Genomic DNA, 22,611 nt, shown 5'->3' with positions numbered 1-22,611 from the left:
TAAACACTACGCTTATGACGACGCTGGGGCTTGTAGTTTACTGCCTGTTAAACGAAGAAAATGGCTCAAGTCCCTGAATGTGCTCATAGATGTCGGCACGTTTAAGAATGTTTCGTCTTATTCCCTTATTGCCCTTATAAACCTAATTTTGTCCATTTTATTATAAGAATTTTAACATCTTTTTGTACAAAAATATAGAAGTCCCCTTACACCGCAATATTTTAATAAGAAAGTAAAAGATTTTAAAAGAGAAATAAGAACATTATTTTTCAAAAATTAAAATTAATTATTTTGAAATTATTTTATTTTATCTTATTTCTATTTAAAATGTATTATATTACTATTTTTGATAATTTTGAAGATTTTTTTACTTCGTGTTGTATTTTTATGTTTTGTTGTAAAATTTTAAATTCATACAAGTTCGATAGAGTTTCTCATATCAAATTAATTTTATTACACTACACGTATTCTGCTTTTTTTACATCGTATTTTACGAATTGGAATTAAATTTGCTATACACTCAGACTTTCATGAATTATGTATAGTTTTCTTTTATGGGTACTGTTGAAGTATTTGTGTAGTGAAATTACCGAGGTTTCTTGGTATCTTTTGTGGGACGCGTTACACAAGTCGAGAAATTCTGGCATAGTTAGTTGCACTACAAAGCAAAGACGTGCAAGGACATATAGATTCCTTGGTTAATGCCAAGATTTTAAGAGACACTGTTATAAATATGCATGGCACAATAAGAATTTTCATTTTTCCGTTATATAGAATATGTTTATATCAGAATTTTGTCACAGAGTCATGACGCAAAGAAAACTTTATTATTCTAATGCAGTTAAAAAAATTTTAAATAGTTCTTATATTGAAAGACAAACAAAAGTATTGCCATGTGTCAATTTGATAACATTCGAAAATCTCAACATAAATCTTTTTCATATTGGATAACACAACGTATTTGCAACACCACCGTTCAATATTTGGCATTCTGATCCCAAGTGTTGATTCGAGAAAAGGAGACCGACCACCGATGCTTTTAATGCATGAGATAATTGCGACCCTCTGTAAAAAGATTTATGACATCTCCACTCCTTTCCCCCTCATATATTCTCAATCGGCAAATAAGCATGGTGTGATACAGTTACAAAGCTTCCGTTATTGCATACGTGCGTGCACGCTCATATATTACATTCCTTATGTAATGTGTATCCTGAGAAGTTTAGAACATACATGCTACAAATAAATTTTCGCGATACGAAACATATGTTATTGACAAAAGGAAATAAAAAACAATTTAATTAAACGAACGGAATTCAACACTGTAAAACGTACTTCTTTCTTTTTCCTGTTATACACTTTTTCTATTGGCCAGGAAAGAAGTATTGTGATAATATGGAATAAAATATCACGCATGAGATACTAACATATAAAAATATTTTATGTTAACATAATATTTTATTTGCTACATTTACAAATTCGAAGTCATGTAATACAATTTTACTAAATATTTAAAGCAAAAACGGTATTCGATGCATCAAATACAAGTAAAATTTGTAGTCGTTATTTAAAAAGTAAATCAGTGGATAGGACAAGTAAGAAAAATCAGCATTCCAAATCCGATATGCATTTTATTATAATCCAACTAGCCGCTCAACAGATTGGTGGCCATAATGATGGCGGCTTCATGAGATATTCGAAAAGCGATGGAGTTCAAAAGGGGCAGGAAAGGAGGAGCTAAAAAAAGAAAGAAGAGAGGATATGCGCGTGTATATGTATGCACTCATATGTGTACATACGAGTGTAAGAGAAAGAGGGAGAGAGAGAGAGAGAGAAATAGAAGCAGTAGGAGGAGGTGGAAGGGACGGATGATGATGATGAATGAATCCACAGAAATCCTGGGACCGTTTTCTTTTGGAGCTCCGCCATGGAGGCAATTGTGAACGATATGGAGGTCGTGGTTTAATTTCCTATTCGATATTTGGCTAAAATTCAACCCTCGAAAGACAAAACTGCCTCTATTTAATTGCACACGAGTTGATTTATTCGTTTACGTATATTCGTATCCAACAATCAATTTAGGCCCTTGTATAAAATAAAAATTTCTATTTGTCGAATAGACTTTAGAATTTAATCACAAGTTTTATGGGACAGCCATATTGTTCGCATCTAGAGTAGCAGGTGCAAGAAAAAGTAAATTTTAATGCTCTGAGTGATACCGTAAAGATGCATATGTCGCAGCGAGCTGTTCTCGCTGCTCATTATCTCGACCTTCTACCTCGGGGCTCTTTCAGACTCCATCTTCTTGTCCGCTTGTCTGCTCGTCTGCCCGGAAGATAAAAAAGAGGAAAGCGAAAGCAAAGGAGGAAAAACCGCCTATCGGATACTCTGGTCTTCTTGAGGGTTTCTGAATTCCCTCTATGAATGTAGTGGTCTAATATATTTTTCTCTTTCACTGACTTCTGTAGAATTTAATCAATTTTACAAGTGATTAAACTATATAAAACATTTAAATTGCTCTAATTTTAAATTGAAATTATAATTTTATTAAATAAATAATTGCACATTGAAAGACATGGTAAAATACAATATTAATATTTTAGGATTTAACCCATTTTATAAGGATTGTTTGCAAATTTGTAAGGATGCTACTAAAAAAGAAGATAAATTGTCTAACCTAAAATACATGACAAAATTAGAACAGTTTCGTATCATTTTTTATTATTACTATTTATTTCTCTACATTATTTTTGTATAGAAATTATTTCAAAGAATATGTATTTCAAAGAATATGCTTTTCAAGAAGTGTATATTCAAGACACCTTAACATTTGAAAAGAAAGTTTTTAGTTGTATTATTAAAAATTGTCACATAACAACCCGAATTTTAATCGTCGACTTTGTTGCATCTGGATGTTTATTCAAGAAAATATTTTATATATAGTTATGATCCGAACAATTTCGCACAATTAATATTAATGTCCATTAACGATATACAATTCAAGGCTGATTAGCGAGGGAATGCTAAAATTAATGGTACTTCTAAGATATCTAATCGAAGAACGTTTCAAGGTCTGGCCTTATAGTGCTCACGTAAAGCTTAGCTTAATTGGGCAGCGAGTGGTGGCCGCACCTTATTAGCGGGTTACAACATCCGGCTAGCTGTTAATCTGAAAAGTCCTGCGTGTATCCTGCGGCGGGCCTGAAAGACTAGTCAGGCAGGAGGGGACGCGGAGATGCGGAGCAACTAGCCTATAATAAGCCGCACGGTTGTGTACGTTCTGTTCTGTTTCGTTCCTTCATGCTGCGCCAGTGAAGGCAGACCCATAAATCTCCCGGGCATACTCCAGGGGACATTTGATCCTTGCGTAACCCAACGCCGTTAATTTATTGCTCCGCGTTTAAAGTCACCTCCGTCCGCGAAAGCAGCGTGGCAAGCGTTGGTACGCCGCGCCGCGCCGGTCCGGCGCAAGCTTAGGCCATCGGTATGACTTTCTTACTACAGGACTTCTTTCCATGCGCGCGTACGCGTGCTTGCGTGTATGTGTCACGCAGTATCTTACAATTAGAAATATCAATGAAATCACAATAACATAATAAGTTATATAATGCGAGAATATATAATAACGTTGAATTCAAAAGTAAAAACTGGTTTTTTATATTTAAATTTAAAAAAAAATTAGGTTTTGACATTTAAAGTTTAGAATTCAACACTTTTCAGAATATATTTTTATTGTAGAACCTGTTAAGAATATTTTTTTCGATTTCGCGATATACAATATTAGTTCGATTCTTTTTATGTTATATCTTATAAAAGCGTGTAATCATATTGGTACATACGTCTGCGAACACAAAATATTGCTGTCCCTTTAATTAACCCCACTCAACTCACGTACCATTGTCTGCCGTCTAATTCTCATAGCCGGATACATCTAATCGAGATTTTAGTTTTCAATGATCAAATCGGCTCGGAAACTTTATAGGTTTTTAGCTCATAAATAATACAGACTCGTCTCGATGCAGCGTTTAATAATTCATTTCTTTGCTCTGCAACATCTAGTGGCATGAGAGGATTTATGGGCGAAGTGACCTTTTGAAACAAACCTGATTATTACGCTGCATCAGCTCAGGATTATCTTTATTTAAAGTGGTCGTAGATGTATTTTAGATGAATATATAATTTTTATATAAAAATATTGCCTGGAATTTTGTTAGCATTTTAAAAATTACGTATACGATTACATTCGCTACGTCTTAATATTGCTAGTCAGTTTAAATTTTAATCACATATAAACTTCGATTTCGAATACCATTTACTTATTTGCAGAGTATAGAATAAAATACTATAAATAAAATTACTTATAAATATAAGTTTATAGATCGGAATTTTCCGAGTGTTATAGAGCTTCAACATGTTCCACGTATTTCTCCGACGCTTTGATGATCTATCGTTAGATCTAGAACATGATCTTCATTAACGGTGTGACGAATGAATATTAATAGGATGCAAGCTTTCATAGAACGGTCGACAGTACGCTTGACAGTCAATTATGATATTTTGCTCATGTAGTGTACGATTCGATAAAAGCATTTATGAAAACTTTGTTATCTATTTATGCGACGATCGATATAATTACTTTTTTATAATATTTATTACATTTTTGGTGGAACAGTAAATGGCTATTTTACTTAAAACGCCTGAGAGAAAGAGAGCCAAGGAAGTTGCCTAAATCGTTAAAGCTTATAAGAGAGCGCTAGAGATTGGTATGTTGTTAATTTGAGAGCGTAGCCCAAGGGAGAGAATAAGAGGGCATGTTCCCAACTTTCTCTGTCCCTCTCTTCCTCTAACGCGTGCTTTTTTTCTCTTTCTCCGTATCTCGTCCTCTTCGTCTAGTCGAACGGTTCAGGAACCTACGCGATCTCTCCATCTCTCTCCGGAGCAGAACCGCCATCCATCTTCATCGGCCGACAGCGCGACGGGCGGCGTTTGCCTCGAATGCTCGCCAAGGAGTTTTCTTCTTCTTCTTCTTCTCCTTCTTCACCTCTCCCCTCCTTACTTTCCAGTTCTCATCCCTACGCCTCTTCTTCCTTCTTCCCTCCCTCATACCATTCTGAAGCATTCTTGTTTTGCTCTCTCTCACACTCGTATGGCGGGTTAACCGAACCAAACCCTTTGAGGTTTATACCTTGTAAAGTTGCGAGACTTCTCACACAGAGTCAACTCGCTCTGTCTCCTTAGTATCTTCCTCCGTCTTTTCCGCCTCTCTCGCTCTCTTGGCAACCATAATTAATATTCTTGTTCGCGATTCGTGTATACTGCGCACCGACCGCAGATCATATCGCGGATATCGCTAAGGTATTTATCATATGCGGAACTGCATTTACGATACCGAGTTTTGTTTTTTTCAGTCGCGGCGGTATTTTCATTTCGTTAAAGTTTACAAAAACCTTTACCGGCCAGTTAAGCCGATCATAGGCTGTGGTATTTATTAAATATGTTACCTAACTAGCTGTCTGTATAGCTTAAAGATAAGATGGCCCAAGTATCCGCGTGTTTTATTCTTATAGCTGTACTTTGTCTATGTATAAGCGCAACCGCCATTCGTCAAAGAATGTATACTTCAACATTTTATAATGTACTCGATATTTAAAACATCTTGTATATAATATATGGCTATTTCAACTTTTTTTTCTTATGTATGTATATAACATAATTTTAGAACATGTAACAATTTATATTAATTTGAGATTTTAATTTTTTTGTTTCAGAAAGGAAACGGGGTCGACAGACCTATACACGATACCAAACGTTAGAATTGGAGAAAGAGTTTCACTTCAACCGATATCTTACTAGGCGGCGACGCATCGAGATCGCACACGCGCTATGTCTGACGGAACGGCAGATAAAGATCTGGTTTCAAAACAGACGGATGAAGTGGAAGAAAGAGAACAAGACGAAAGGCGAGCCGGGCTCGGGCGATGGCGACACTGAAATCTCGCCGCAGACGTCGCCGCAGGGTTAAAAGAGCTCTCCGAGGAGTGGAACTTCCTTTCCACCTCTCTCAGGGTCGTTAATACCTTGTTTCCAGCACTACCTCCTCCCCACCCAAAACCCCAATCCTCATCGATGACCTCCAAATGATCCCTCTAAGCAATGACGCTTATTTTGTCGTGTTAATCATGTTGCTTGTACCAAAAACGAAGCAGATAATGATAAAGGCGAGAAAGTTGTAGAAGGACCCGTAAGAGCGCTCGATGACGAATAGACGATAAGAAGGGAACTTACGATAAACCCAGAGACGTGAAGGAACGAGAAAGAGCAAGAAGAAAAGAACAAAACGAAGCAAAGACGCACAAACGAGTCAGTAGAGGATTTGCGGAAATGTGCGTGAATAAGGTGGATCAATCGTTATTGATCGAGAAGAGTAAATAAAACTGGATCACATGCTAATCAGAACCGCGTCAACCTCTATTACATTTAATCGATTATTGTATACTAAAGCCCTATATATATATATATAGGCTATATAAATATATATAGCCTATATACATATATACATACATACATATATACATATATATGTGTACATACATATATATATGGATAAAGATGTATGTTTAATGTGAAATCGTGGAAGCGAGTGACCGATGACCGGTTGGTCTTTACTAACGCATGTAGAAGACATGGTTCAGAATGATAGAGTTAAATTAAGAGTTAAATCTGCTGAGAAAGAATGATATGCGCGAATCTAATTGCGAGTATGGTAGAAAAAAAAGAGATCGTGTTGAAATCTTAGGAGAGCATTTTATTATTTATTCTCTTACATCGTAAAGTAGAATTGTAGAACGATCAATAGAATAGCCGTACGAAGATGTCCATCGCGTCTGTATTTAGCGATAGGTAAGCGGTTTAGTGTCGTTAGAGGATTGTTTAGATAGATTTCTTTCTTTAATAACCACCGCGCGGTGGCTCTAACGAGGATATTTATGATTCGTGCCAAGTGTGATCTTTGAGAATGTGTTTTGATAAAATTCGAGAGAGGATTCGAGTAACGGCGGGATACAGGAGGTGGACAGGAAGAGCAGTGCGGAAGCGGAAGAGGAAAATCGCCAAGTCTTACGTCTTATCCTGAGAACAGTGATACAAGTGTGTGCAAAACTAATTCCATGGAAGATCAGTGGATTTTGATGTATAAATATAAAGGTCATGGCGTTGTTTTTGAAATGCTGTATGCGGAAAAGACGACCGGTGAATGAGACGGACTAGTGCTGAATGATAAAGTGAATATGAAAAAAGAAACAGCGCCCTTCGGCGGAGCAGAGTCAAATGGACTTGACAGTTCTTCATCAGCGTCATCGCAAGGTTAGTCTATAAAGATTGCTAATGATATGCAATTATCGGTTAAATTGCTTTGTTTCTCGTTGAATCGTCGTGCATTTGATAAGAACAGTAAGTTTTGAACACCAACGGCATAAGCTTACATTTTCATGTTGATAATGCATAAAACTGTAGCTTACCCGTTTGCTGACCGATAGTTAGGAAAATTTGTTCCTATCACGCATATTGCTCAAAATACGAGTATATAATGTACATAAGCAGTTCTTTCCTAGTTAAAAAGCGTGTCCGCTTGGAAAAAGATGTTCAAATTACAAATTTTTTGACGTTATTTTCGATAATTTAGAAATGTATTTAAGAAATGTATTTTATATTATTATCTATTATTTGAATCAAGAAACTTTTTCGTTTGTACTTGTAATAGTTCAAATGATTTCAAAAAACAATTATTTGATATTAAGATATTTGATAATATCTATTGATAATATTTAAAATATCTTAATTTTATATTAAATAATGTATATAGCGTAATATATCTTTTACAATGTTGGACATGTAATGTGATCTCGAGTAAATTATTTTCTTTAGAATTTTTTAAAAAGAACAAATGCAATAGTTATACTCGTAATAGCGTTGCAATTCTTCTTTTTACTGTAAATATTGAAAGAAGATAACTCAAAGAACGAAAGTTTATTTGCATTAGTTTATTTGCTATCGAAAATTTGCTCTTGCTCCGCGCGACATGACGCCAAGTTACCAAGTGTTATAATACATAGCGTATTTTCGGAATAGGATGCTTTTGGCATGAAACCGCTTGGCACCTTAATAGTGGCTTAGAGCTAACTTAACCAAAAGAAACTTTTTTTTATTACAATATATATTGTACATACAATAATTTAATTGCATTATCATTCCAAACAATTATACTGCTTTTCAATTTTTTTTTGTATAGTACAAAACGAATTCAAACAATCTTTATTTTAGTCTTCTTAACTGACAATGTGAGTGATATTGTGTTTCTTTTGTAAATTATTTTCTACTACTATTTATACGAAAATTCTAGTATTTTTTATTTAGTTTTTACATGACGACACTCTTCATATGTGAGAGATGATCGGATCAGCAAGAATCCAATTTGTACATTTATATTGAAACAAGCGTGTGTTAAGTGTGGCAAGCGGTATCAGGGCACTCGTCAACTCGATCGTCTGATCTGGTTCGATGAATTGATTCGATTATGCCGTATCGGGAGATTCAGGAAAGCCCGGCCACGTTGTAGCCAGGCGAGCCCATATATTCCGCCGCGGTGAATTCTTGTGCTGTGTTGTAAACTTAGATTCGACATAATTATTTAGTGTATATCTTGTATACACCATAATTAATGATATACGTAATAAATGATATTAATAACCGCGTGCTAATTATGAACAGCGATCGAAAAATGCCTGTAGAGGTGGTCAATCTTCTAACTCGCTGCAGAATTTGGCTCCTTACCATCTCTTCATTAAAGATGAGAGAAAGAGGCGAAGAGAGTGGCATAAAACGTGTAATCGATATACGTAACGTAATGGTCCAGCTCGCGCTCGTGCGTCGATCGAGCAATGTGTGACCAGCCTTTCCTTCTCGAGAAATTTATTTATGTAAAACTCTTTGTCCTTGAGGAGCAACGAACTGTGTGAAATCTGCGGAAAATCCGCGGCGGTCGCTCGCTATCGCGCGTGTTTGAATCGCCCGTGTAATCTAGCCATTAGCCAATCATGGTCTCATGAAAGAATCCGTCTTTTACATTTTCGTTTCGTTATTCAGTTTTATGTAATTTGGATATATAGAGGTTATTATTTTTCAGATTTTTTTTTTAATCGTAAGTTGTACCAAGATCTTTTTTTACTTCTGAAGTACGACAAATGTACAGTTGTATTATTGATGAATGATGATTTATATACAAACGTACGACACACATGCAACCTTGTACGATATTATATGGATTTTCACATATTTTATTGCGAGCAAATTGCATGTAGTTTTAACTATATTAACCAAATTATAATATTTAAATGGTAGAGAAGGGGATGCGCCGTTCGCGAGATTCGAGGCTTCTTACCATTTCTGATAAGGAAGAACTCTTTATTCTTTGATATCAATTGTTGTAATGCTATGACTAAAAGAAAATTTCATGTATCCAACTTCTAGAGACCGATCTATTTTTCTTTGTAAGTTGCTAAAGAGAGAACGATAATAATCTACGAGATGAGATTCTTATGATTTACTTATGCGCGTTGATTTAACATCTGTCGAAATTGTAGTATATGTACGTTTAAAGTTTAAATTCGAGATACAGTACCGATCTATCAAATCGAAAATTATTTGCAAGCATTTAATTCGATTGTAATATGTACAAAAGTTGAATAGTGCAATAAAGTATGTTTAAATAAAAATTAAAAGAAAGATATGATGGACCTCGGTGCTGTACGAGTAATAATTGTGGTGAGCGATCGCCGCGAATACGTACGCAATTAAAGAAAAATAAACTTTTGTATCTATTGGATAGCGAACCTATTACTTATAGATTAAAAGTATATACATATATTATATATAACGCGAGAAGGGAAATTCATAATATTAACTGGGAGGAATAAAATGCAAAATATATATTTTATCTTTACTCGTATATATGCGCATTAAATTACAAGATATACGTAAATTAAACCAAGTACCGTGAGTGTATGCAAAAAAGTAGAACGTAAAACTGAACGTAAATGCAAACAGTGTGTACGTACGAGGTATGTCACTAAGATAGTCCGTATTCGATATAAGAGTAACATCTAAAATTTAACTCATAAAAATAAAGAAATAGCGTTAAGTAAACGGGTATGTGTCGGTCGCAGTGAGTGGAGGTGGCGGTCGTGAATTTTTAATTGGATTTTCGTCTAAATAAAGAAACGGCATCCGCCATATTAAGCGTACACCACGGGAGAAACGCGCAATGAAAATTTTATTTATTATTGTCCACAATACGCGAGAGAGCGGCGGCACTTGCAAAAAAGAAAATGTACATAAGTCCGATCCTTTCTAACTAGGCTATATCCGCAAAAAAAAAACGCTACCAGATAAGTAGAATAAAGAGAAACGAAAAAATATAAGACGAAGTAATGCTTGTCAATGAACGAGTAATTTTCAGACCGTAATATTGTTTAGTCCGGTAATATTTATTGATACATGTTATATATACCGCAAAGTGGATCTTTCTGTTTGTTTAATTGATTATACAATAAATATTTTTTATAATGTACTAGATAAAGTTGTAGGTATTTGTATGTACCACTTTCTAACATTTCCTTGAGTATATCTCTACGAAATGACTGGTGGATCGGTAGAGATTACGAAATCCTTATGCTGATGTACTCTCGCATATCCAATCATTTTTATCGGATTACACGTGTGTAAATACGAAACGACGTTTAAAAAAAGGAATGACACAAAAACATATTTTCGCACATTCAGATTTCGATTCTTTATTCTTTTCTTTTTGCAATCTCGATTCTTTAATCTCATCTGATTTGTTATTATGCAAATATCGAATAAACAAACTACAAAACGTCGTCCTCGTACGTGTATGCGCCGAAGAGTTCCTGACTTCCTGTCGCATTTCAGGAAAGTGTCATTATAATTTCCTATACTTTCTAGGTATCGTATTTCGATCCAAATACGTAAAATGTATAAATAATCAAGTCCCTCGCTCCATCGTCATCCATCGAACTTAAATTCATGGTTGTAAAATATTTGGTTAATATTGTTTTCATAACACGTGAGACAAAGGTACAGATAAAATCTCGATATATCAAATCTCTTAAAATATATTAGTACACGTTAATACGGAATACATTTTACTGGTTTCACCTTTTTCATGAATTTTTTAATGCACTAAATTGACTAATACATTCACTGTACTCGCTTCATTTGATCCCTGAATCACACTTCGATGTACTTGTAAATGTAAAAAAAAAAAAACGATCAAGGCATTATAAATGTATTGCTTATGTAATGCAGCTAGAGGAGATTGCCATAATTATATACACGATAAATTTCCGATTTTTTTGCTATTTCGAACGTTTCGTGAGATGTGCGGTCTCATCGATTATAAGTTCCGCCATGTGAAGACTGATAGACTCCGTAACGCGAGACAAGAATATTGTGTACAATAGTCGCTAAAACAAGAGGACATCCAAGCCGATATAATTATTTATCAGTAGAAATAATTATTTAACTGTGCGTTATTAATATTCAAATTAGCTAATTATTCCAAAAAAATTTTTCACAGATTGAGACTCAATTTAGGGTGACTTCGGAACTTTATTTATAAGATCTTTTCGTTTGTAAATCGAATGGACATCCAAATACAAGCAATAAAAATTGCCGAAGTTGCTCTATACGTATTATATGAAACTTTCATTTTGACGTCCCGGTGGACACAAGAGAGACAAACAAGATGCATTTGTATATAATTAGTCATGTGAAAAGTATATATGTGGAGATGAAAGTTTTCTTTTTTAAATTATCGGCAGGGCAATGTGAAAGGCGACGTCTGACGTCGCGGTATCGAATCGCGAGCCGCGACCCTGTATACGATACCGCGTAGGTAAAGTAGGTACCTGTTTACTAGATTAAAAAAAGAACCTTACAAAGTAACGGTAGCAGAGGTCTAATTAATCACTATTTATTGATACGATATAGTAACGATATTCACATGAGTTGAGTTCCGCGGGTAACTCGATTACTCAGTGACTCGACGAAAAATATAACTAGAGTAAGAGGATGACAATATTTCGATAGCCGCCACGTTGTCGTCCGCTGATGAACTTACGGTTTCTCCAGTGTGTCGCACTCTACGGATTTTAATTATAAAAGAATTCTTTATCAAAATTTTCTCTGAAAATCCTTCATTTTACCGCTATTTTTAATTACCTGATTCTCAAATGTTTTAAAATAATTTAAATCGAAAAAAAAAACAATATTACAGTTTTTAACTTCTCCTTAAAATTAAATAACTCTAGTAATCTTGGCATCTCTGGTTGTATAACAATGTTTAATGTCTACGCGGAATGCTTATGCGATTTTTACAAGGTACAACCGTGCCAAGGTTACCGGGAATCGACCTACTAGGACGACGAGCAAGTTCTGGATACGCTACACGCGAGTCAACAATCTAGGAGACAGGCCGCGATTTATTTAAGTAGAGAGAACGCGTCACGTGTCGCTGTTCCAAATAAAAATTCGCGTTAACATGCTTTCCTGAAGCATGACGTACGATCTGCGATTAGGTTTGCTATCTCTCAGCTACACACTTGAGTCACCATGGTTACGCATTGCCCCGACCGAAAAAACACAAAGTGTATATGTATCATATATTCTACTACATATTATATATATACGCACACCGTATACACGTACACACGATACATAAATACAAATTCGAGAAACAGTATATACACATTGCCTATTTACAAAAGACCGGGTACAATGCATTCGTTCCAACGATTGTGCGGAAGAAATACTTAAGTACAGGTGTGCCTAGCAGCCGAAAAAAAAACAAACGTGGGCAACCCTACTTTATCGAACGATATAAATCGAAGAAGAAAAATATAAATAAAAATGAATCTATATATATAAATATATATACATATAAATTATATATATAAATATATATATATTTAAATATAAATATATATACGATAATTATTACAGCTACAACAAACGTATATAGTTATTTTGTAGTGTCTCGCATTATGTAAACTATATGTATACATAAAGAGTACGACAGTGACGATGTTGATGATGATTGCAATGGTAAAACGATGTCTTACGCGAGTGAAATATGTATTATGTATAATGATGAAAACGACGAGACGATGGATATAATAGTATTACACATGCTATCATGTCGACGAGTCTAAACCGTATTGTATTATATTATATAAGAGTCTGTCCATATTAATAATAATTATTATTATTATATTAATTATAATAGCTGTGTTTGAAAACGAGAAATAAATTGTGGTTGAATATGAAGTAGGATGTGGTAAAAAAAAAAACAACGGTCGTGTCCCCCTTATCATTACATCGCATCGCGCGACGACGTTATGCAGATTCGAGAATCTACATCTCGCGGCGGTCAATCGGCGGGAGTAGAGACGAGATTCCCAGTCGGATTCTCAGATTCTCAGCGTGAAATCATGATTTCTATACTCGTACGAGGATATCGCGATTAGTACGCCACTGGCTTCCTTTCGAGAGAGTAGTCCAGCATACCCGGAGGTTGCGTTTATACGAATTGCAGCGGAAGGAACCATTGTATAATCCAAGATGGCCTCCACCTCGGAGAGGATTATTATTGGCTAATACGAAGCAAGAGGCCCCGCCTTGGCTCACGGCTCGTGACGGGATGATTTATTGGGATTTCTGTCTGTTCGCCCCTGCGCTGCAACGAACACACCATGCCTAGCTCGCCTAGACGGTAGGTATGCTCGGATTTGCGATATTGGATTTCGACATCTCGACCGAGTGCAGCTGCAACCATTCTTCCACGACGGACAGACGTCTTCGTTCCACGTGTCCACGTGCGGTCTGGCATGCCTCAAGTGTCAATATCAGATTCAATTTCAGATATCGCGAGTTTTATCTCGCCCCTTTTCGATTATTCATCCTTGGAATTTTCTGTTTTCTTTTATTTTTTTTTTATTTTTAATACCACGAAGATTAGCTTCTAAATGTCTTTTCCGTTTGCCAAAGCATACCTGTTAATTTGAAATTACATTATGCAATTGACACAATGATTTTGATTGCAATATCATATTAGGATAGAATATGTAAAATGATCACTTTATAAGTGTGATTAGAATCGACTAGTATGAAGAAATTGATATGTTGTTTTCTTTTCTAATATATATATTTAGATCATGTACGAAACAGTAGCAAAAGCAATTCAGATGTTTCTTACTTGAGAAATCTAAACCATGTCTAACTTGATATTAATTTGTACATACGCATTTTGTCAACGCATAATCAACTAATATCCAAGCATATTTTTTATATTACTTTATTAATATTTTGTGTGATTATAGAGACATTAAATATAAATCGAGCGATTACATTAATATATCCGCTAATTAAAATCTTGCTGTAAAGAGATCGATGAATTGACACGATGTTATCTGTCGCATCTGTTGACGCGACGAAAGGTGAGTATAATTGGCGGAAGTGCCGTAATGCTATCGCACTTCCGGAACTGGGTGACGAATCTGGGTCATGCGAGATAGAGAAGCAGAAGAATTCATCGTCAAGTGAGTATATCTGTAATCTGTATAGTGGATCGCGCGTATTTATACGATTTAAAGCAACGGCAACGGAGCGCACGGTGACCTTTGCCAATTCGGTTGTTGCAGGTGCATCCACGTTGCAAATGCATTTCGAGGCGAGGGCAAGGAGGGAATCCGTAGGCAGGACGAACGCGGAGGGAGTGAGATAGCCGAGGATGGCGAGAGAGCGAGGAGTCGGCGGAGTAGAGACCCCGGCAAGATAGAGGAGCCGGTGGGAGGATGGCGGTTAGAATTTATGGCCGCTTTATCACTTTACCGGCCTTGCCGCGTCTCCTTTAGCCCGTGAGGAGGGCAGGATCTCACGATGAACTTTGGCACTCGACTACGCTGCACTCGACGAGCGGTGAGCCCGTTAACTTTCTTGTTTACTCGCATTTCGCGAGAGATTACAAGTACACCTGTTTTCTCTCTCACTCACTCTCTCTCTCTCTCTCTCTCTCTCTCTCTCTCTCTCTCTCTCGATCTTGCTTTCTCCTTTCTTTTTCAAATTTAGCGCAATAACATATTACATGAAATGTGTTTCATTACCTGGAGAATACGTCAGTTAGCAAGAATATATTTTGAATTGAAAGTTTGGAGTATTTTGAGAAATTTAATTTTGTATATCTGATTGGATTTGTATCAATAATAAGTCGGAACATAATTATAACGAATGAAGGATATTTTTAAAGTAAAAAATAATTGAGAAAAATGTGCACTTAATAAGGAATATTACGATGACAGATTAAATATTAAACTTAACGGGAAAAAAAAAATCAATTTTATTCATCAATTTCTATTAAACAGTCAAATCTTAAAGTTGGAAACGTAATGTCTAGATAATGAACTTTTGACTCGAGTGTAAATTAATATAGAATCACACGGATTTAGGAAGATAGCAGAAGAAGGAGATAAGACTGTGCCTTCTAATCTGAGGAGCCTTGCTATATCCCTGCTATATATCCACGGTCTAAATTTATGTCTTTATATACTTTGTGCGTGCTAACTCTTGGGCTGCTCTCGCATGCTTCATTATACTTATGGGCGTTTAACGGTCAGATTTTAATTCACTTGGTCCAACCCGGGGGGGAATTGTTCCGGCGGTTAACAGGAAAAGTGACGCCGACCGAATCCACGAATATCTAGTGTAAACACATTAATAACGGGTCTCACGAGTAACTTATTGCATACACGGATTCTCCACGCGCGCGCGCGCGCGTGGCCTCGTAAAATTTACGTCATACTACCTGTCGGCATGACGACTACAACTACATAACGCATAAAGTAACCCCCATTAATAGACCATAAATTCTATCCCCGCGGCACCGTTGTTATGTATGAGCGTCGTTAGTGTTAATAGAGTGTTAACGGCTTCTATGCCGCTCTCGATTCTGTCCAGGACGTAGGTGACGGAGGTGGTGATGTAGGTAGAAGCTTGACTGAGGGGAGAGGAGAGAATGGTATAAGCGGTTGCCATAGAGGAATTCTGGTTGCGTGCTGCCCGGCTACTATTAGCCTCGTGCTTCTGCTATTTTGCATAGAGAATGCATCAATTTTCGGCGCTTCCCGCTCGCTGACCCCCCCACTATTGCCACCTTCGACGATTTTGTCTCCTCGCCGCGCCCCGCCCGGCTATCCCCACTCAATTTCCGTGGGCGCATCACAACGACACAATTCTCGTATACACGATGCATTTCGTACAATGTAAATCGTATCGAAGATAATTGATATCACGAACGCCTACTTCTACTGGAAATGCCCGTAGTCCGTACGCGATGCTTGCTCGCCTGTCCCGACTGCTTCCGCACCAGCGTTTGTTTCCGCTGGGTGATGATCAGTTTCGATTTGCGCGATGGAGATATCCGATAATGTAGACAATTACCAGGAGTTTATGGAGATTCGAACGTTCGCTCGAATTTATAGGAACATTAAATTTAAGTGGCTTTACGATGCTGAGAGATTTGCACACGTTTGGACAATGATTTCTTGCATTCTTTACTAGATTATTTATTTACAATGGACTTTATTTAATAATTATTATTCTATACTTATATACTGTAGTTTTACAATCCTTTTTAATAGATAACATAAATCATACTCTTACGAAGAAATTTCTAACTAAGTCTAGGTATGATAAAACATAACCGTATCATTAATCTTTTCAGTTAGTTCTTACATTTCAAATCCTAGGATTATACGAAAAGAAGCATGCCCATTAACATGCTTTTTTCGTATTATTTTTGCAAAAGAGAGAGAATTTGAAAAAAATTTCTATCGTAGTCGATTCTCAGGTGTAAACAATGTTGCGCTTTAGGCGGATCATTGTATGCTGCTGGAGGACGCCGTTGGATACATAACGTATAACGGAACATAAATCAATAATATCGCTACCCCCTCTCTTTTCTTCCCTCCCTAGGATGCCTCACTCCATCCCCGAACGCCGTTACTGCTCTGTAAACCGCCAAGCGAACTCGGCGTCTTTTCCGCAATCAATGTTCATGTCTAACACATCACAAACAATATACGTTCTCTAATATTCGACGATATATGTTCATCGAGAACTTTATAGCTTGCTCAATTAAATTATTCATTTATTTTGGCTCAATAAAATAATGCATGTTTGTAAAGTATTTTATATAATGTATCAAAACTACACTCGATGAAAAACAACTGCTCGATATTTGTCCTTAAGATGATACTGTAATAATTGCATCACGTAAATTAAGTATTCAAATCGTAAATCGTAAATATGATGTCTTTTAAATATGTCAATGCAAAAATATATTTGAATATTTTGAACCATTCTTTAATGTCATTAAGTGAATTTTAATTAGTACAGTATTATTTTATGAATGGGATTCTCTCATATATTAGACAGTGTTGATGGAGAGGTGCATGAATATCCAGAATTTAGATAGAGAGCTATACGTATGTGACCTTGTCAGATTTATATATATCATTTTTTTCTACGCTATTAAGATACAAGCTGACATTTGCTGAATTAATGCGAATTTATTTCGAGCGGGGCGCATTTCCAGGTGTTTTAGGAAGTTTGGGTCCGGGTCCACGTCGCCGATGTATAGAAAGGCTAAATGCAAAACCTTGTAAGGGGAGAGACTCGCGTACTCCGAGAAACTAACAAAACATCCTCGCAATTAGCCGGATGTCCCGATGACATCAACGGGGCATCCCCCGGGACCGCCAACCGTGCTACGTAGCCTCGCGACAGAAATTTCGCCGCTGCGCCACACCGCCGACTTCGGTCCCCTACCGCTCTCTACCAGTTGTGTTGCTCCTACCAAGCGACCATCCGCGACCTCTCAACGGGATTCTAGGTGACGACTGTAGCTGTTGCTCACCGGCTACACAGATATGCTAAATAATAAAAACTTATCGGATTTATGTCGTCCAGAATTGGACACGGGGCAAGGGACGGCAAGGAAGATGCACGCGGCGAGAACGGTGCGCGCCGAGGTGTGTTAGCTCTCTCTTTCTCTCTCTTTCTCTCTCTCTCTCTTTCTTTCTCTCTCTCTCTCTCTCTCTCTCTCTCTCTCTCTCTCGCGCGCGCTCTCTCTCTCTCTCTCTCGTCGAATGAAATTGAAAAGTAGCCGGGAGATATGGCCCTACCGACGAATATCGGTAGACAGACGAATGGCGTGGGAATGAGCAAGGGGTTGGAACGAGTAAGCGGGACATGAAAAACTACCGTGCGAGGGCTGATAGACTGAAAAGTGTTTGTTCGACGCAGACGAACGTTTTTTTAAAATCTTTTGCTGCCCTTTCTCACCCGAGGTCATTGGGATGCATTGTAGTACGCGAGATTGGCGCAAATACGTTCGCCTCATTGTTCCCTGTTAAAAATATCGCGACCTCGTGAATTCAATAAACTTTCACAACTATGGGTGACGTAAGTAGTATTGCCCAGTGCCGCGTCGAACAAATTGAAAAGATTCTTACATTTATTTTTTCTTACTTTATGTCAATGCTACTATGCTGTTATTCATTGAACGCATGCATTTCTTCTTTCGTCTCTCTAATTATTATATTTTTCGCATTAATTTGTTGCATGAGCGACATTTACCTCATACGTCTATTTTTACATATTTTTCCAATATTTTTATATATAATAGTTATAAATTATATTTCTAACAATAATAATAAAATACTTTTTCTTGTTTCTTTTTCAGATTCAAATTATCTGTTATGGATCTACTATGGATTTCAACAAAATGGTTACATCGGCTTATCCAATGGATGCTCTTTCATCACATATATCATCACATACATTCATCGTATTATACAAATCAATGAATACGAATAATGAAGATCTATGGTGATATTATTTACGATTTACTAACAATAAGTGAATAGACGACAATTTAAAATGAGTGAGGATACAAAATTTGATATAAAGAGTTAATAATCTGTATGAAAATGCAATAGAAGTTTACCACTTGTGGCACCAGTAAAATGTATATTATAACTACAAAGGCGAGATTTTTATTATCTACGGAAATATTAGAGAATGTACACAAAATAAACCTATTACAATAAAAAATAGAAATGGAAATAGCCACTCAAATGTTGAATCGGGTAACGTGACACATGTGGATATGATGGTGCACGTCGATGACGGGTCCAATCGAGGACTGGAATAGCTGGATCTAGGCTAATACCATAATTAAACAGTATACAATTATACGTTTGTTATCTTCAACTACTATTCGAAACTGGCGCCTTTCAAGAATACCGGCAACCATTAGACTGCCCCCGTGACATTCGAGGTAGAGTATGATGGTTCCATCGAGTAGGTAGTGCCTAGACGGGGCTCCACCCAGCACTTAGTTTACGTCGCGATTGCGGCCCCGGGCACGGCCGTTTCCAGGGTACAGTCACGCCCCTGCCATGCGAGTACTGTACTCCCATTCGCTGGCCCATATCTCATCTGGTCCATCGCATTAGCCTAATCTGCCAGCAACGTGAAAGGAGAAAAAAAAATACGGCCATCGACGTTGCCACTGACGAGAGAAATCGCGGCGAGGTGCTGCCACCTTATTGGTAGTATCGAGAAGTTGACCGGTTGTCGAATTGATTTTTTTCCTTCGCAAGCAACGTTGTCACGCTCTCATTTTGACTAGTAGCTCGATTTCATCGTTCGTGTATTGCTAGGATTAATATCTACCTACAACGGTTTTGTAATTCGCGGTCATACCTGTTCGCGTCGGCCAGACACGAGAATTTGATTGCCTGGTTCACCATGGAGACGATCGAAATGGTGGGTAAGACGAAATTATGTTTTAATAACGTATTTAGAAACTGTAAACTAAGTTTGAGATAAGAGCTTCGCTGTGTAACTATGTATAAATCTGATTTTAAGATGTCGATCTTCTAAAAATTCTCTCGATATCACAAGAGTAATATTGCTTGTCTCGATTGAAATAATTGTGTTGTTTAAATATCTAGCCGAGATCTTGAAAATATTGCACGAATTCTTTGAATCGTTACAAGTAGATTGTTTCTGAATAAAAATGTCGAGATAGTGATTTTGGAGTAGAAGGAATTGAAAATTACTCATAAATGCCAAAAACGTAGATGATATCAAAATCAGTTTTGTTATTTAATTAGAATATGCTGTTACAGTTTGTTTCCATCATCGGACGTGCAGTTCACCATCATCGGGTCGAGTTGCTAGTGATGTTGCAAAGAAGAGCTCGGATTGGTAAGTAATCTGATGCATGACGATAAAATTATAATTATATATTGAAAGGAATATAGATTTCGTAGTTTTAAAAATTGCGAATTTTTGTAATTCGAAGTTACAATATGTTAGTTGAACTTCGCAGAGTTCAATAGAATGTATTTCTTTAAAACTCTTCGCTTTATGTTATTAAATATTGCTTTTAATAGATAGAAATGTTAACAAAAACAAGATATTGGCAACATTATATGAATAAATGCAAGTTGCAAATCCATCGAACGGTAGAGGCTCAGAGAAGTTTATGGCAGATTCCGCTGTACTTTTGCTATTGTTTTACGATTTGTCACACACAATTGCCAGGTTTTACCAAATGGTAAAGTTATTTTACGGTGAAGATTGCACGTGCTGCAGTCTTCTTTCCAGTATCGCCATATGCTATCTTTGAGCTTGTACGGATATATTGCGAAGCAATAAATTTTCGTTTCGTTTAAAAATACGTGACGTAAAGTCTAAAATCTGGTGACATAGCGGTGGGCTACGTTCGGCAAAGAAAAGTCAGACGTCAGCGAGGTATGTGGCTAGGTCGAATATTGCGTCGATTTTGGGGGCCGTAAATTGCCCTAGTTTCCGGCAGTAAACCGCAACACATGTGCATACGCATGGAAAGCACATTGAAAGTTTTCTTTATTGCGAAAAATTCTCCCGCAAAATGCGGTATTGTTCGTGGCTGAAAAGACTCGAGACTGACCTTGCGAAATGCGCAGGTAGAACGTTTTGCAGGCCAAGGTCTACAAAATCATACGAGGTATGTCGATCGACTTCGAATATTCAACAAAACGATAGGAGGTGATGTTGAGCGCTTCAGGGATGATATCTATATACATTTTTATTTATCTAGATCGCGCTATGTCATAAATTATATGAGAATCACTTCGAGATATTACGATATCAACGAACAGATTTTATGTGTATCTCGAATATTTTTAGTGAATATCTTTTCTTTGTTTTGAACGATGTCTAAATTGCGCGGCCACTTTGCCGCTACTTAATTTGGCATTTCTTGTAAATCTCAGTGTTATTTTACCACACAATTTCGTTCTCTTTCGCAAAATGCTTGGTAAAAATGATGTGAGATCGTTGTCGTACGAGTGCATGTTTTTTTATGCTCAAGCGATTTCCAAACTGAGAGAACGATTACGTTATTTGCTGTTATATAAGCGTATTGGATCACGAGGAACGAAAAAATTCCTCTCAAATATTATGTTATAATAAATTAATAATATTAGTCAAGATTGAGAAAATTCTAAGGTCTTTCACTAATTTAATAAGCTATTTTACTCGCTGTAATAATTACTTGATAACAACAATTTTGAAACATAGATGGATATAACAGAATCCTGCATAATTTTATTTTGGATCTGCTACATGAATTCTTGCACGTATTATCGGACTTGATTGTTCTGTGATTGAGTTAATAACGTTGGCACATCTAGATTTAGCACCTGTTCTAACAGTAACTTTATTGTCGTACGCATAAGAAAAGCACAAGATTAATGATGCCTTAATGACTATACGAACCGTTTTGAAGCATGACTGTCTGCTAAAATATAACTCAATTCCACATGATGGATATCAGTGCCCTTTTACATTTCACAGAGCTTTACGTGATATGGGTTCGAAAACCTATTTTTATAAATGCCGGTCGATTATTCTCTATATCAATTAGTAGTAAATCTCACAGATATTTGCGTAACGAAGTCATTTCGTAGTCAAGTTGGAAAGTAGATATAGTGTTAAAAGTATATATTTTTACACGATGCGAAGAAGTTAGAATATTAATGGTAACAGTTGATATCAAAACGAAATTAAAATACATCTTGCGTGAGTAGATTTTGCGTTTGCCGTGTTAAAATAGATCATCTCGGTGACACCTTGTAAATTTGATTATGTCCGTGATATCTAATTAACGCTAAGTTAATATTTAAAAAATTCTGGGGCTATCTATTATTCATATTATGGGGGGAGAAACGTACATAGTATCTCAGCAATTGTAACTCTCGGGAAGAGTTACTTTATACGATCTTCTAATGAATATTTCAGAAATCTGCTTTGCGATTGCGGGATGTTGCGTGTTTAAACACATACGGGCGCCTATATGTGATATCGGATAACATGGTTTATGGGCAAATCCTATGTCTTGCTCCCTCTTCGTTGATTTTTACATTT

The 22,611-nt window shown here is 36.7% G+C and overlaps 1 protein-coding gene and 2 long non-coding RNA genes across 12 annotated transcripts in view; all 3 read left to right on the top strand.

The window, feature by feature from the left end:
- LOC112456336 (homeotic protein antennapedia) overlaps positions 1 to 10,624 on the top strand; it is a 148,774-nt gene extending 138,150 nt beyond the window's left edge. For all 8 annotated transcript variants that reach the window (XM_025018838.1, XM_025018829.1, XM_025018821.1 and 5 more), the window contains one exon: positions 5,769 to 10,624. In XM_025018838.1, coding sequence (XP_024874606.1) covers positions 5,769 to 6,022 — 254 coding nt within the window. In that variant the 3' untranslated portion in view covers positions 6,023 to 10,624. The remainder of the gene's footprint in view (positions 1 to 5,768) is intronic.
- A 3,839-nt stretch (positions 10,625 to 14,463) lies between these two features.
- LOC112456541 lies at positions 14,464 to 19,216 on the top strand. 2 transcript variants are annotated; one of them, XR_003040983.1, is made up of 4 exons: positions 14,464 to 14,672; positions 14,775 to 15,051; positions 17,726 to 18,161; positions 18,875 to 19,216. It is a non-coding gene; the product is annotated as an uncharacterized LOC112456541 (long non-coding RNA). The 2 variants fall into 2 exon arrangements; XR_003040982.1 differs by lacking the exon at positions 17,726 to 18,161.
- Positions 19,217 to 19,725: 509 nt separating this feature from the next.
- LOC112456491 overlaps positions 19,726 to 22,611 on the top strand; it is a 49,072-nt gene continuing 46,186 nt past the window's right edge. For both annotated transcript variants that reach the window (XR_003040971.1, XR_003040972.1), the window contains exons 1-2: positions 19,726 to 19,962; positions 20,328 to 20,406. This is a non-coding gene — a long non-coding RNA (uncharacterized LOC112456491). The remainder of the gene's footprint in view (positions 19,963 to 20,327; positions 20,407 to 22,611) is intronic.

Source organism: Temnothorax curvispinosus, unplaced genomic scaffold (genome assembly GCF_003070985.1).
Source record: "Temnothorax curvispinosus isolate PA1 unplaced genomic scaffold, ASM307098v1 QBEX01000632.1, whole genome shotgun sequence".
Taxonomy (NCBI): Eukaryota; Metazoa; Arthropoda; class Insecta; order Hymenoptera; family Formicidae; genus Temnothorax; species Temnothorax curvispinosus.
The sequence above is the reverse complement of the archived record's forward strand: the minus strand, read 5'-3'. Positions and strand labels throughout refer to the sequence as shown.